The sequence below is a fragment of the Corvus moneduloides genome, chromosome 13, assembly GCF_009650955.1.
Source record: "Corvus moneduloides isolate bCorMon1 chromosome 13, bCorMon1.pri, whole genome shotgun sequence".
NCBI lineage: Eukaryota > Metazoa > Chordata > Aves > Passeriformes > Corvidae > Corvus > Corvus moneduloides.
Genome location: NC_045488.1, coordinates 19,811,507 through 19,824,834, shown reverse-complemented (window position 1 = coordinate 19,824,834; position 13,328 = coordinate 19,811,507). Strand labels below are relative to the sequence as shown.

Sequence of the window (13,328 nt, the reverse complement as noted above, 5' to 3'; positions counted from 1 at the left end):
GTGTTACAGCCCTGTGCTGTGGGAGAACCTGCTGCTCTTCCTCTCCTCCGGGTTTCAGGCGTTCGCACGTGAATTACCTGGCTGGCTGGACACCGTCCCCACAGACACTGTGGAAATGCAAAGGAAAATAAACTCTGCCATCCCAGCCTCCCTCCCTGCTGCTACTGTGGGGCGGGGAGGGAGCGGGGCCACGGCTGCTCAGCGCTTCCCGGGCCGTCCCTCCTCACTGGCGGCCTCATTTCTCTCTACGCCGCGGAGTCCCCAATAAAACCTTCCAAAATCCGGACCTTTTATTATTTCTGTGGTTATTCGGGTGCTTTTCCACATTAAACGGGGGGGGGAGGCCGGGGTCCTCCTGTCACCACCGCCACCTTCCCGCCGTGCCCCGCGCGCCATGGCCCCGCCGGAAGTGGCGGGCGGTCGCCGTGGCAACCCCGGCCCGCCGCGGCCATGGCGGAGCTGCAGGACGCTACGGTGAGGGGCGAGAGCCGCCCGGGCTGAGGGGACCGAGAGGGACCGGAGGGGCGAGGGACGGGAGGGGAGATGAGCGGAGGGGAAAGGAAGTGAAGGGTGGCGGCGGCGGCAAGTTCTTTTGAAGAGCGAGTTTTTAATCTGCACACTTGGTATAGAAAACGTGAGGGAAATTCAGCCTTTGCTGAAGTAGTTAACGTTAATAAGCGATTATTAGGTGCTGGAATAGGGGAAGAGTAATGGAGATGGAGAAGGGACTGCAGCACAAGGAGTGGCTGGGGGAGTTGGGGGTGTGCAGCCTGGAGTAAAAGGAGGCTCCAGGGAGAGCTCAGAGCCCCTCCAGGGCCTAAAGGGGCTCCAGGAGAGCTGGAGAGGGACTGGGGACAAGGCATGGAGGGACAGGACCCAGGGAATGGCTTCCCACTGCCAGAGGGCAGGGATGGATGGGAGATTGGGAAGGAATTCCTGGCTGGGAGGGTGGTGAGGGGCTGGGATGGAACTCCCAGAGCAGCTGTGGCTGCCCCTGGATCCCTGGCAGTGCCCAAGGCCAGGCTGGACATTGGGGCTGGGAGCAGCCTGGGACAGTGGGAGGTGTCCCTGCCCATGGCAGGGGTGGTACTGGATGAGCTTTAAGGTCCCTTCCAACCCAACTGATTCCATAATTCCATACGTTTTTTGTGCTGGAGGGTGGTTGCTGTGAAGCCCTGCAGGGATCAGTACCAGGCCTGGGTTGTTCAGTGTAGTTAGAAATGATCTGGACAAAAGGATGAGTAGAAAGTTACTCAGGTGAGGAGGAAATAGGAGAAACTCCAGGAAAAGTCTTAACGGAGCTGAGTGAGAGGACTCAGAGTTGTAATGATGTGTGTGCAGATTGTAAAAGATTGCAATATATTAAAAAATGAGGTGTTTGTGCTGCTTATTCCTGCTGAGGATGGAGTGCTCGGAGTTTGGGAATTCTGTGAAAATAGCAACTCAGTTTTTCACAATAGGAATCAGAAAAGTCAATAAAATTTTAGAAACTGTTAAGAAACAAAAAAGTAAACAGTAAAAAAAAAAAAGGAAGAGCCTTTCTTGGGTTATTTTTCATGTCACAGCATCTCTGATCCACCCCATCTCCAGAAAAAAAGATGCAACTAGAAAATGTCCCCAAAACATTGCAATGAACAAAGCTTGGCTGAATCTCTGATTTTAAAAATTATTTTTTTAAGGAGAGGGGAGGTGACACAGGTATCAAATCCTGTGTTGTGTCTTCTCAAAAAGCAAAGTGAAAAATAAAAATACTTCCCTGTGTAAACCTGTTTCTCTTCTGTGAAGGTTTGATGGTTGATGCAAAGTAAGAAAATCATAGAAAATTGATTTATTTTCCATGGACTGGGAGCTCTGGACAGTGTTTGCAGGGGGAGGTTCCCTGCCCTCCATGTGGTGGGACATCCCTGTGCTCACATCCTGCCCACTCAGATGCTTCCCCGGGAACAGCTTTGCCCTAATTAACTTCATAAATGTTTTATAATAAATGTTTTTGACTTATTTTCTGTGTGATCTCTAATGAGCTTCTTAAATGCTCCAGTATTGGTTTTTTGCAAGGTAAAGATCACTTCCCAGGATGCTGCTGATCAGGAGTGACCCCACGAGCAGGGATGTGCTGCACAATGAGGGTGTTTATTTAATCGAGCTGTGGAACAGAAATCTCTGCCTTGCTTGGCAGGCCAGAGTTTGTCCAGCAGCAATGCTGCTATTTTTATGCCCTCCTTTGGGATTTGCCAGTTGTCCTTTCTGATTATTTTCTGGAACAGAGCTTCAAGAAACCTTGCCTGGTCTATTTACTACTCCTGGTTTCTGTCTTTTCAGGTTTCTTCATCGCCAGCGGCTACAGAACCAACAAAACCCCGTCCTAAAAAAGGTTTGTTTGAAGATAAGATTGTGTTTCTTGGGCAGGTTGGTTTTAAGGTTTCTTCTATAGTGTGTGCAGCTGTCTAGGAGGAAATAAATGTCCTCTGGGAAAAGAGGAGACTGTCTAGACCGTAATTTGCTGAGTACCAGTATTTTTCCAGGGTCTCTGTGAGCTCAGTGCTGTCCCTGGCTGACTTACCGTAGCCACAGCCTGTATCATGTTTGCTTATCATCTGTGAGACTGTTTATTTTATTGTGTACTTACTTATGGGGCTGTTAATGAGTTTGAGCCTCATTTATCCTCTCAGATAATAAACAGGGGTTTGTTTTGGGTTCTTCAGAATGATGGCTTGCTCCGGAAATAATCTTGAGAGGCAAACATGTCTTGTGGGTGTTTTTTATGTTATGTGTTCCAATTTTTGAAGTAAAAGTGGTATCAAATCAGGCAGGTTGTGACTGATTTAATTATTGTTTCTTTGCTTTTGTTTGTTGTTTCTTTTTAATACTGAAAATGTGTTAATTCACTCAGTGCAAATTGTTGTTTTGAAGTCTTGGTTGAATCTGAACTGGAACAGGTACGATTTCTGTTGTTGATTCAAAATGTTTTACCAAATCCTGCTGGTTTTTGAGGGATCTGGTAAATTCTTCTGCCTCTCCTTTGCCCCTTTCCCTTGTTCTTGAGGCAGGACTTGTCTCAAACATGTGATGAGTGTCTCTCCCTGTGGCACTGCTCCCCTTCTGGCACAGATCTGGTCACTGCAGAGCTTTTATGCCTACCTGAGCTGAGCTTTTGGGATGGTTTTTAATGGACTCTCCTTTCTCAAGCGTGCAGAGGGCCCCATCAGTTCAGATTATAATTGAGAGTATTTCCTCCCAGTGCCAGAAGCAGTCCTCCTTTTCCCTTGCCTTTGCATTCAGGGAAGCTCAGCTGGTGAACACAGCCCTCTGGCCATTTTCTGCCCTGATGTGCCTGTCAGAGTAGTATTCCTTGGGATAGAGACTGCCTTGGGATAACGCTGGCACTAAAAAGGAGTAGGGTTGGTAATTGGGCACTGCACTGACATTCTGCCTAACTGGGGAATGTTCTTTGTCGTGCATGTAGGCCTTGGCCTTGGGAAGCTGGAAGAGCCACTTTGCTTTTGGGGAGCTCGGGCCAACCTCACATAGTCCCAATTCCTGGTAGAATTCCAGCCCTTGAGCAGAGTATGGCTGTCCTGGAGATGGGGCTTGAGGTCTCAGCACAAGCCCAGGCCTCTTTGGTAGCTTGCCCAGAGCTGAGGAGAAGATTGCTACTGCTTCAGGCCTGCATGCAAGTAAAAATAACTCCCAAATTTACTGTTATCTTGATCCTCAACTCCTTCAGAGCAAGAATTACTCTAAAATTACTCTAAATTGGTTACTTTGAAGCAATTAGTGTGACTTCCATGGAGGCACTGATGGGCTCCCTGGTGAGAGGTTCATCTCCATCCTTTATTCCCATAAAGGTTATGACTCCCATCTCCTCATCCTCCATAACCCCCACCCTGCTCTGCCTCGTTGTGCAAGTCCCATTTATTTGTGGCTCTGGATCTCCCTTTTATACTGACACAACCCTTGACTCCAAGTAAACTATGATGGCTAAAAAAAAATCCTCTAGCCTGTGACTTTTGTAATTCTCTGCTCTGTCCCTTAAGGTAAATTGAGGCATCTCCAGTGCCTGGCACACCTCGGGTTGTTCTGACTGAAATGCCTTGGAAGCCTTTGGGCTTTGCCATTTAATGTTTGACTTCAGTGCAGCGGGGAAAGCTGATTTGAGCTGCCTGATCGTTAATCTCTGGGAAATGAGGGCAGCAAAAAGATTTGTACTTGGAGTGATGTAACTGTGTCCTCTGCGTGTGGGTGGGGGACTAGGGGCATGGAAAAGAGGAGGAGGGAGAACGAAGGGATGTTGGATATGTTTTTGTGGAATTTGGCAGGAAAGAGCAGCATCTTTCTTCCCATGACAGCTGGAGTTTTTTTAATAGAGTATTTGCAGAACATCTTAATTAATTATCGCATCCCGTTTTAGTTTGGCTGAGGAGAATTACGCTGAACTTTAGGAGCCGGGCTACACCAGTGCTGTTCGAACAGAAGACTGCTGCTAAACTTATTTTAAACTGACATTTTAAACACTGAATGGCCACTTTCTGTTGCAGCAAATTGCCTTTTTATATTTGCATTGTATTTTCAAGCAGGATAAAGCTTCGGTAGCAGTGTTTTCTTAGGCAAGAGAGATCCTGAACTCAACATTAGCACAAACAGGTCTGTGAAATGCAGAGACCATATGAACAGTTTGGTGTGGGCAAAATCCGTGCCCAAATAGAGCAATAATGGATGATGTGGTTGCACTCAGATGTAGCAGAGTGGGACCAAGTCATTGCTGAGGCCCTATTTTAACCATCACATTCAGCCTGTAACAGCTTGTCTGTGTTTGTACTGGGCAGGAGCGAGGTATTAAATGTGTGTTTCTGAGAATGGAGTCTCAAATTTGCCAAAAATCATCGGAATGACAAAATCCACATGTGAGGTTTGTAGCTTTAACCAGAAGACCACGTTTTCGGTGATGCAGGTGTGAATACATTGGATATTTTGAACCTGAATTGAGTAGCTTCCCCTGACTGTTCCTTGCTTTCCTCCTATGATCCTGCCTGCGAGCCAAGAAAAAGTGGAAACCTACAACCAGTGTTTAGCAGCCTGATTTTATGGCTCTTGAAGCGGTAACGCCGAGTTGGGAGGCAGAATTTGCTCATGACGTGGCTGATCCATCATGTGGATGCATGATGGGCGGCAAAAGCCCAAAAGTCGGGATTTGGGCGAGACTGGCTTGTCAGCAGGCCAGCCCTCGGGGAAGAGGATGGGCGTTCCACGAGGGTGAAGGAGGTCTGAAGGTTCTGGAGCAGGTGGTGCTGGTGGCATCGGGTTCGAATCTCTGCATCCAGAGATCCGAATTAACAGCGTGGGTGGAGGCGACTCCCTCCGAGGACCTTGTGGCCTCTTGGTGACAATGGTTCCTCAGCAGCTGACCCAGGAGTAGCAAAACCATTCATTGTATTGTCCTTTACCCCCTGCGGGGAGAGCTGCTCCGAAAATCAATTCCCTTTGTTGCTCCATCAAGATCCATAACCCTCCCTGTGCTGATCCCCAAGCAACTGAGGGTGGAATAAAGGGAGCTCTGTTCCTTGAAGCGATAAGGAGTTAATGTCAGCCTGCTGAGGTGGGGTTGTAATCTCCCTCCTGCATTCTAAATTAATCAGATATTTTCCTAAACGCTTTACTGCTTCGGAATTGAGATAGGCTGTCTCCCATCTTCCCACTTTCATTTTCCCACACGGGCAAATCAAGTCATTTTATAGGATCAGATAGCACTGGAGTGGAGAAGTGCTTTTGCCAGCTTGTATTGTTGATTTTTATGGAGCATAACTTGAATTTATTTCCCTTTATTGTGGAAAAAATGTTTAGAAAGTAAGTTCTGAGCTCTTGCTTGTCTAATAGCAGTTCAGAGGTTAATGGGACAATTTTAAATGCATTTGGATTTCTACATGAGTACGAGACCTCAGACTTTCTGAGATGCACTGATGGTGTTTTAATGATAAGGTAGAGTCCTAAATATGTACATGATATAATAAATTCACTGAAGCAAAATGGATTTCATTTGAATCACTGGGAAGAACTTGTCCTAAAAATCCATTAATCTGTCAAGAATGAGAATTCTGAATTGTCATCAACCTCCTCTACACTTACCACAGGAAGGGTCAGGTAGATAATTTTCAAAATGAAAACCCTGTAAAAGTATTAGCAGGGATCAAGTGTTCTCCCAGGGCTGGGCACTGGGGTATTTTTTGGATCCTTTGTAGGTATGTTTTTTCTAGGGTTTGAAGCAAGGAATTAACTGTGACCTTTGGCAAAGTTCTTTGGCTTTTGCTGCTTTCCATTTATCAACCACAAGCTTGGCCTAATACCCAGTGACAGGTTTTGGATGCTGCAGGCTTTTGGTTAACAAAACATTTGGAGACACGAAATGAAAAGTCTTGTATAAATGGATATATTGCAATGCACTGCTTGGCCTGTTGGGTGGTGACTCTGGTTAGGAAGTGCCAGTGACAAGAAACAGTCTCAAAATGTGGCTCTTAGATAATAAATAATGCTCAGATTATGCAGAAATAGATAAGTGGCTTTTGATGAGCTGTCCTGTCTCTCTGCGGGTGGCTCCTGCTCGCCCAGATGAACCAGTGGGGATCCCTCCTGCTCCTGCAGATGTTTTAAGGGATTCTGTGAGTACTTAATCTGAAGAGCAGGAACTCTCTACCCCGAGGAGTCGGTTCCATGCACTTGCAGTGCCGATCATTTCTGAATTCCTGATGCATTTTCTTAAATCAATATAAATCCATTCTTTGAGCTGGCTTCAAAGCTGCCTTTGAACTTGTAAGAGTGAAGCTGCCTGAGAAATCCAGATAAAAACAACCCCCTTGAGTTAAATTAATTAATACTTCTAAGTGTGTCAGAAAGAAAAGGCCTTAGTGGGAATGTTGTGGTCAGGGGGAGCCAATCCAGCCCTTATCTGTCCATACCCATTCGCTTCCATTTGACCACATGCAAGACAAGATCTTTTAGTCCATTTAAACCCCCAACCTTGTGGGAAGAAATTGGTTCCTAAATAAGCTAGATTAGTTGGTAATTACATCATTGTTTTATGTAAGAGTCTTGGGTATTTCCATCTCGCCGATAAGTGGGGAGCAAGCAGTGAGTGCTGTGTGTGATGCTCAGGATCTGATGCAGCTGCTAGTTTTGAGTAGTGAGATTAAAAAAATGGATTATCATTTCTGGGTAATTAAATTCTGTAATATCCTTCGCTTCATCCTCTTCTCCCCAAAATAACAGCCCAGTAATCCCTGCACTGCAAAGAGCTGGTAATATTTAAATTGGAATGTGCTAGCACAGCTCTGCCCTCTTGTGTGTGTACATTAATATCTGTGCTGACGGGAGCAGGGAATCCTTTGCAGGCAGCACAGCAGGGAACATTTTAGTGCCAGCTTTTAAAACAGGTAAATTCATTTTTTGAAGATTCTTTGAAAGTCCTTGGTGCCAGGCAAGTTTCTTTTGATTTTAAAGCCTGCAGCTCCAGTTTGTTGGCGTGCTGCATACAGATAAAATGGCATCTCCTGATGGGAATTTAAAAATAATTCTGTAAAAATAGTAAGTGACAAATTTAGGAAGGGTGGGATCCATCTTTCTGCATTGAGATCTCTCTGATGCAGAACAAGTCTCAGCAGATCACCCGTGCTCCATGTTTAGTCAGTGGAAAGGGCATCTGTGCCATTCCCTGACCTCTCCTAGCCACCTGTGCTGGGATGAATCCCTTCCTAAGGATGCCTGTTCCTCTCCTTTACCTTGGAGACAGCCCAAAGCAAGTCACTCATATCTTCATTTTCAGACACTTGAAGGAGATGCAGCTCACTCAAGAGTCAGAATTCCCGTTGTCTGTGCAGCTGGAATTTGAGCATCTGAGTCTTTCGTGACATAATGACCTGTTGGATTTAGCCCAGCTCTCCAACAGCATCTGTGGCACAGGAATGATGGGACTTGCTGAGCATGGAGCAGCTCACCGAGGGCTTTTTGAATAAAAACCATCTCCATTCACTCCTTCCAGGGCCTGTCCCCTCCGCTGCTGACGCTTCCAGCTGCGTTACACACGCTGCAAGTCCTGGGATTTAGTCACTGGTTTATTCATAATTCTCAACAATTTAGTTCCCTGCCTCACTGTGATTCATTTTTATACTCATAATTAGAAGGAGGCAGGGGTGTGCTTCTGTGGCTGTGTAATTAAAGACTGTGTCACTAACACATTTGTGCAGTAGGGAAGAGTGAAGGTGCACAGGCAGATGTTCATTCTGGGATAGACTGGGATTTCCCACCTGGAAAACTTCATCCTGAGGCAATGAGGCTGGAAGAACTCAAACTATAAGGTCTTGTGGTATGGAGTATTGAAATGTTTGCAAGACCAGCTTCTCTATTTTTTTGTATATATATATATATTCTTATAATGTTCCTCCAGTATAACATTCTTTGGCAGTGGATGAAGCGAGGACAGGTTCTAGGTGCTGTTCCTTATGGAGTGGGAAGTTTCAAAGACTGTCATGGCTGGATTGTGGTCCTCTCCCTGTTGGAATTTTATTTTGCTTTCTAAAGGAAAAGCTTTTCTTACAAATGCCTTAGAACAACTTTCGTTTCAATTTCCATGTAAAATACCTCACTCTGTAGACAGAAAAAGACTAAGCATAGGAATTAAAGCCAAAGGAAGGATTAGAGTGGAAATCCCCAAACTACTGTGCTCCTGATGCTGGAATTAATGAGAAGCTGGTTATTTTGGGAATGCCTGGAGCCACTTCGTGAGGGAAGTATCTCCCATCCCAGCGTTGCTGTGGGAGGAGACAGTGAGGAGCCAGCAGTAAGTATCTCAGACCACCTCTGCTGTTCATAAGGCATTTTATTGCCAAGCCTTTGCAGTGGTGTGCTCTGCTTCCCAAATCTGGGAACAGCGTTGGCAAACAGACACCCGGAGAGAGCTCAGACTCCACCCTGCCTACAAAAGCACAAGGCATCAAGCAGGACATGGTTTAAACAGAGAAGATGAGAGTTGGGACGTCATGCCAGGGCTTGGATCCTTGGGTATCTCCAAGTGTGGTGTCTGTATTCTCAGGGACTTAAGAACTAACATGTAAAGTAGCCTGGGTTTTGGGGTTTTTCCCCTATTTTTTGGTTTTCCTCTGTTCTGAGCACATCTCTGCTCAGCAGTCAGTGCCGATGGTCAAAATTGGCTCGTGCAGAGCAAACAGACTTTCAATTCTTATTTTTCAGAAAGACCATACTTTTTCAAATTTCTTTTTAAGGGTATTTGTTACTAAATTTCTCTCCAGTGTTATTTGTTTGAATCAAATTGTAGCCTTGAATTGAGCATTATCAGGCCTGAATTAAACTTTTTACGCAGTAATGATCAGGATCATGTACTTGGGTTAACGTGTGTAAATCTCATCCCCCCCAATGGATTCAGGACTGCACAGTGGTATCTCACCACTAACAGAGATTTCCCAGTAACCAAACTGGTTCTGCCCCTGGGAACCTCACTGGCACTGGGAGGTCCAGGGGATGACAAGCGTGTGTTTATTTACAGATCAACCCACTTCACCTTAAGGTTGAACTTGAGCAGCACACAGTAGAAGACAAATAATTGAATAAATTAATTCTATTTATAAGGCAAATGAATTGAATAATCAGGGTATTTGTCTCATAAATGAAACCATCTCTCTTTGGAGTAACTCAGAACTGTAAATGTCTTAAATCAGAAAAAACACAAATCTGAGCAAGCAACTCTGTGAGATTTATGCAGTGCAAAGTAGCAAGAGAAAATGCCTTTATTTCCCCATGCTCTAGAGTATAAATCAGATTTAAGATACAATTTTGAACTCTTTCATCTATCCTTGGCTAATTTTCCTGCAGGGGGAGGTGGAGAGTCAGAAACGTTGCTTTTTTTGTTGTTTAAACCACTGTTTTCCAGCCTCCTTCCAGCTTTCCCTGCACCTCGTGGAGCCATTAAACCACGGGAGGCAGCTCTGGGGATGAGTTACGGCTCCTCGCCAGCGCCGGGCTCTGTGTGATGAGTTTTATTAACCCCCAGCTGACTGTAAATAACGAGCAACCACACGGCTTTAGGGCTTGATTTAAAGGTGTTCCAGCTACAATTTGCAAACGGGAAAACAGAGGGAAAAGGGATTAAACAGAGAATGGCTGCAACAGAAAGCTGCTCCTTTTTTGTTGTTGTTTATATCCATTTTAGAGGGATTTGTGCACACAAACACCTCTATTCTCACATATATTCACTCACACATGGTGAGTGAAATACAGCTCGTAGAGGCTCTTCTGAGTGCTGGGTTTTGGGGTTATTTTTCATTATTACTGAGTTTTGAATACATTAACGGCTCCATTTTCAAACTCCAAGGATGGATCTGAGCGTAGGAAGAGCAATGTTCCTGTGCTAGTTTTCTTTCAAAGCTCTAATGTATTTATACTGCCACAGTCTCAGTAAAAGAGTCTGAGGAAGGAAGAGGATTTCTTGTTAAATTTGGCTCTGCTAGAAATTTGTAGGATGCTCCTCTCACACCAAGGCAGTCTGTTAGATTTAAATCTTGATAAAAAGGTTGATGTTAGAGCTTACAAATGCTTTCTATCCATTATCATACCTTGTTTTGGAAAATCCAGTTCTCTGCAGTGCTGTGCTGTTCTATTCTGTAGAAGCTGTTTGAGTGTGTGCCCTATTATCTTAATGTTATTTTTGCCCAGAAGATGCCCATTCCCTCCCTGACACTGGATTTACAAACGGTAGTGGAATTCCTGGCGTTGGCAGCTTGTGAAGCTCAAGGCAAAAAGGAGACAGGCACAGATGGGCTCATCCTCCCAATCCGTGTTTATTTAACATGGATATGAGAGCACAGAGCTGCGTTTGGGCTGTAACAGCAGCTATGCCTGAACCTTCCCCAAGCTCTGGGAGTGGAAATAATGGTAACCCTGGCAATAATGTCAGCACACGTCCGCAGGAGGCTGGGCTGGGAGTGCGGGATGGGGCGGGCGGCGCTCCGCAGAGAATTCCCTGCATTGCCCCTCACATGGCGATGCTCTCCTGCAGTGCCAGGTGAAGTGACTTTATGCCATTGGGAGTCTGCCCTTAAGGCAATGACCAGAGCTACTTGGAAGTGGGGATTGAATCTCCAATCCGATCCAATCCAGTCCAGTCCAATCCAGTGCTGCTGTGTGTCCAACAAGCCTTGCCTGATGATGGGAGCTGATAACCTCCATCCTTCTGGCTTTGCCCCAGCCCAGCTTCTTGCTTTGATTTCTTCAGAGCAAGGTGCAGTGGTTTTAAACTGCCAGAGGGCAGGGTTAGATGGGATATTGGGAAGAAATTGTTCCCTGTGAGGGTGGGCAGGCCCTGGCACAGGGTGCCCAGAGCAGCTGTGGCTGTCCCTGGATCCCTGGCAGTGTCCAGGGCCAGGTTGGACGGGGCCTGGAGCACCCTGGGCTAGTGGAAGGTGTCACTGCCCATGGCAGGGGCTGGGACTCGATTATCTTTAAGGTCCTTCCAACCCAAAGCATCCTGTGATTTTAAGATTCACTTTAAGAAATTCTTTTGGGCTTCTGCTGCCTCAATATCAAAATGTCACAAATAGAGACTTGAGGAGCTGCCTGTGTGTTTGTTAGTTTTGAAAGTATCTCTGTGCTTGGATGATGCTGTTTTGCAACATGGAATTTTGAATTAGAATTTGGAGAGGGATAGCTGAGTCCTTTTGGAACACCTGTCTCATGTACGTGGTACCTACCGTGATGGATCCAGACTGTGGCTCATGAAGCTACTGCAGAATAAAAAAATTAAAAATACTTCTGTTTAATTGCCTTTCCAAAGCTTTTCTGCCCTCTCCTTGTGCTATATGTTATGTGTGCTTTAGGTTATTGTGGATTTTGGGCAATAACAAGTTCTTCTTTGTGTCTTCTTGAGTCTTCTGCCCTTTTGCTACTCTTGCCCAGGTTGCTGCAGGTTGGGTTCAGAGTTGGAAGGGGTGAACTGGGGCTTGGACCCTTTCCAATAATCTGGATTGGAAGGAGGGCTGGGCTCTGAACTGTTTTTTTCCTCTGAGATGACTAAAACGTGTTCTTGAGCCACTTCTTACTGCTGGTGCTTCAGCAATCATTTCCCCTATGAAATCTCTTAAGAGCTTCTGGGGTTTTTTTTTCCCCCTCTTCTTTTTACAGCAATTTAAAGCCCTTTTATTAAATCTAAACCCTACTGTTTGATAGTTCATCTCTAAGCTATAATTACCCAATATGAAAATGCAAGCACAAAATAATTTCCTAGGGAGGTTTACACAAAAGGGAATAACTCATTATTATTTTTTTCAGTCCTTTGAGAAAATCTATAAGAGGATGAATAAAGGGAAGAGTGATGATGGAGCAGCGTAGATACAAACCTGATGATCTTACTCTGATTCTGTCAGGGTTTCCGCTCCAGTGGCTTCCTTAAAGGAGCATTGTCAGAAAGAAAAATCACATTGCTGGAAGTGGCTCGTGCAATCAATCACTGGCCAGCGAGGAGGTAGGGAATCAGATGGATTCCCTTTTGAATTCAATCAAAACACACTTCAAAGGCATTTAATCATATATTTGGTGCCTGACTCCCTGGTGCAGGACTTTTGTAGTCCCACAAAAGTGAGGCCAAAAGACAATTATACAAGTTATAAACTCTTTTTGCTGTAGATACCAAGTTTTTTGATAACTCTGTTTTCCTGGACTGGCCCTTGGGCAGATTGATTTACAGAAAATAATGGCTTTTTGTTTCTTCACTGCTAGAAGGATCTAAACTACGCTTTTCCAACCTGTGCCTGGATTATTGCTAGAGGTGACAAAGAAAAGTGTGTCTTCATATAGCAGTGACATGGGAGAAAGTCCTGAAGGTCCGTATGTTGAAGAAAGTGTTTTATTCCCTTTCTCTGGAGCTAGAAACCCAAATAGCCAGGGATTTGTATTTCCATTTTCTTCAGGTGAATGCAGTGACCCGTGGCACTGCGAGAGCCCTTATCAGCAGGCTGGGGGAGCAAACCTGAGGGAGATAAATGCACCAGGAGCAGGTATCCACTGCTTTGTGGGGAAGCAGAAATGCAGATTAAGATGGTTGCGGCTCTGGATAGGTGTGTAAATAATTTCCATTCATTCTTTCTGCATCTGAGTAGAGCATGGAGCCTGGTAATAATCCTTTGGGGGGGGATCAGATATGTTCCTGTGTCAAATTTAATCATGAATTTAGACACAGATTTTGGAAAACATCAGAATTGTTTGCCTGCTTTCAATTTGCTTGTCTTAGGGAGAAAGAAGAAAAAAAGCGAGTCGTGTCTCCTCAGTCAGCCTTG

The 13,328-nt window shown here is 45.2% G+C and overlaps 1 protein-coding gene across 2 annotated transcripts in view; it reads left to right on the top strand.

Annotated features, from left to right (window-relative positions):
• The first annotated feature begins 406 nt into the window (after window positions 1-406).
• BBS4 (Bardet-Biedl syndrome 4) overlaps window positions 407-13,328 on the top strand; it is a 35,038-nt gene continuing 22,116 nt past the window's right edge. The window contains exons 1-2 of one of the 2 annotated variants that reach the window (XM_032122821.1): window positions 407-474; window positions 2,320-2,371. In XM_032122821.1, coding sequence (XP_031978712.1) covers window positions 451-474; window positions 2,320-2,371 — 76 coding nt within the window. In that variant the 5' untranslated portion in view covers window positions 407-450. Of the gene's footprint in view, window positions 475-2,211; window positions 2,372-13,328 lie in introns of those variants that run through there. The other variant, XM_032122820.1, reaches the window with a different exon arrangement.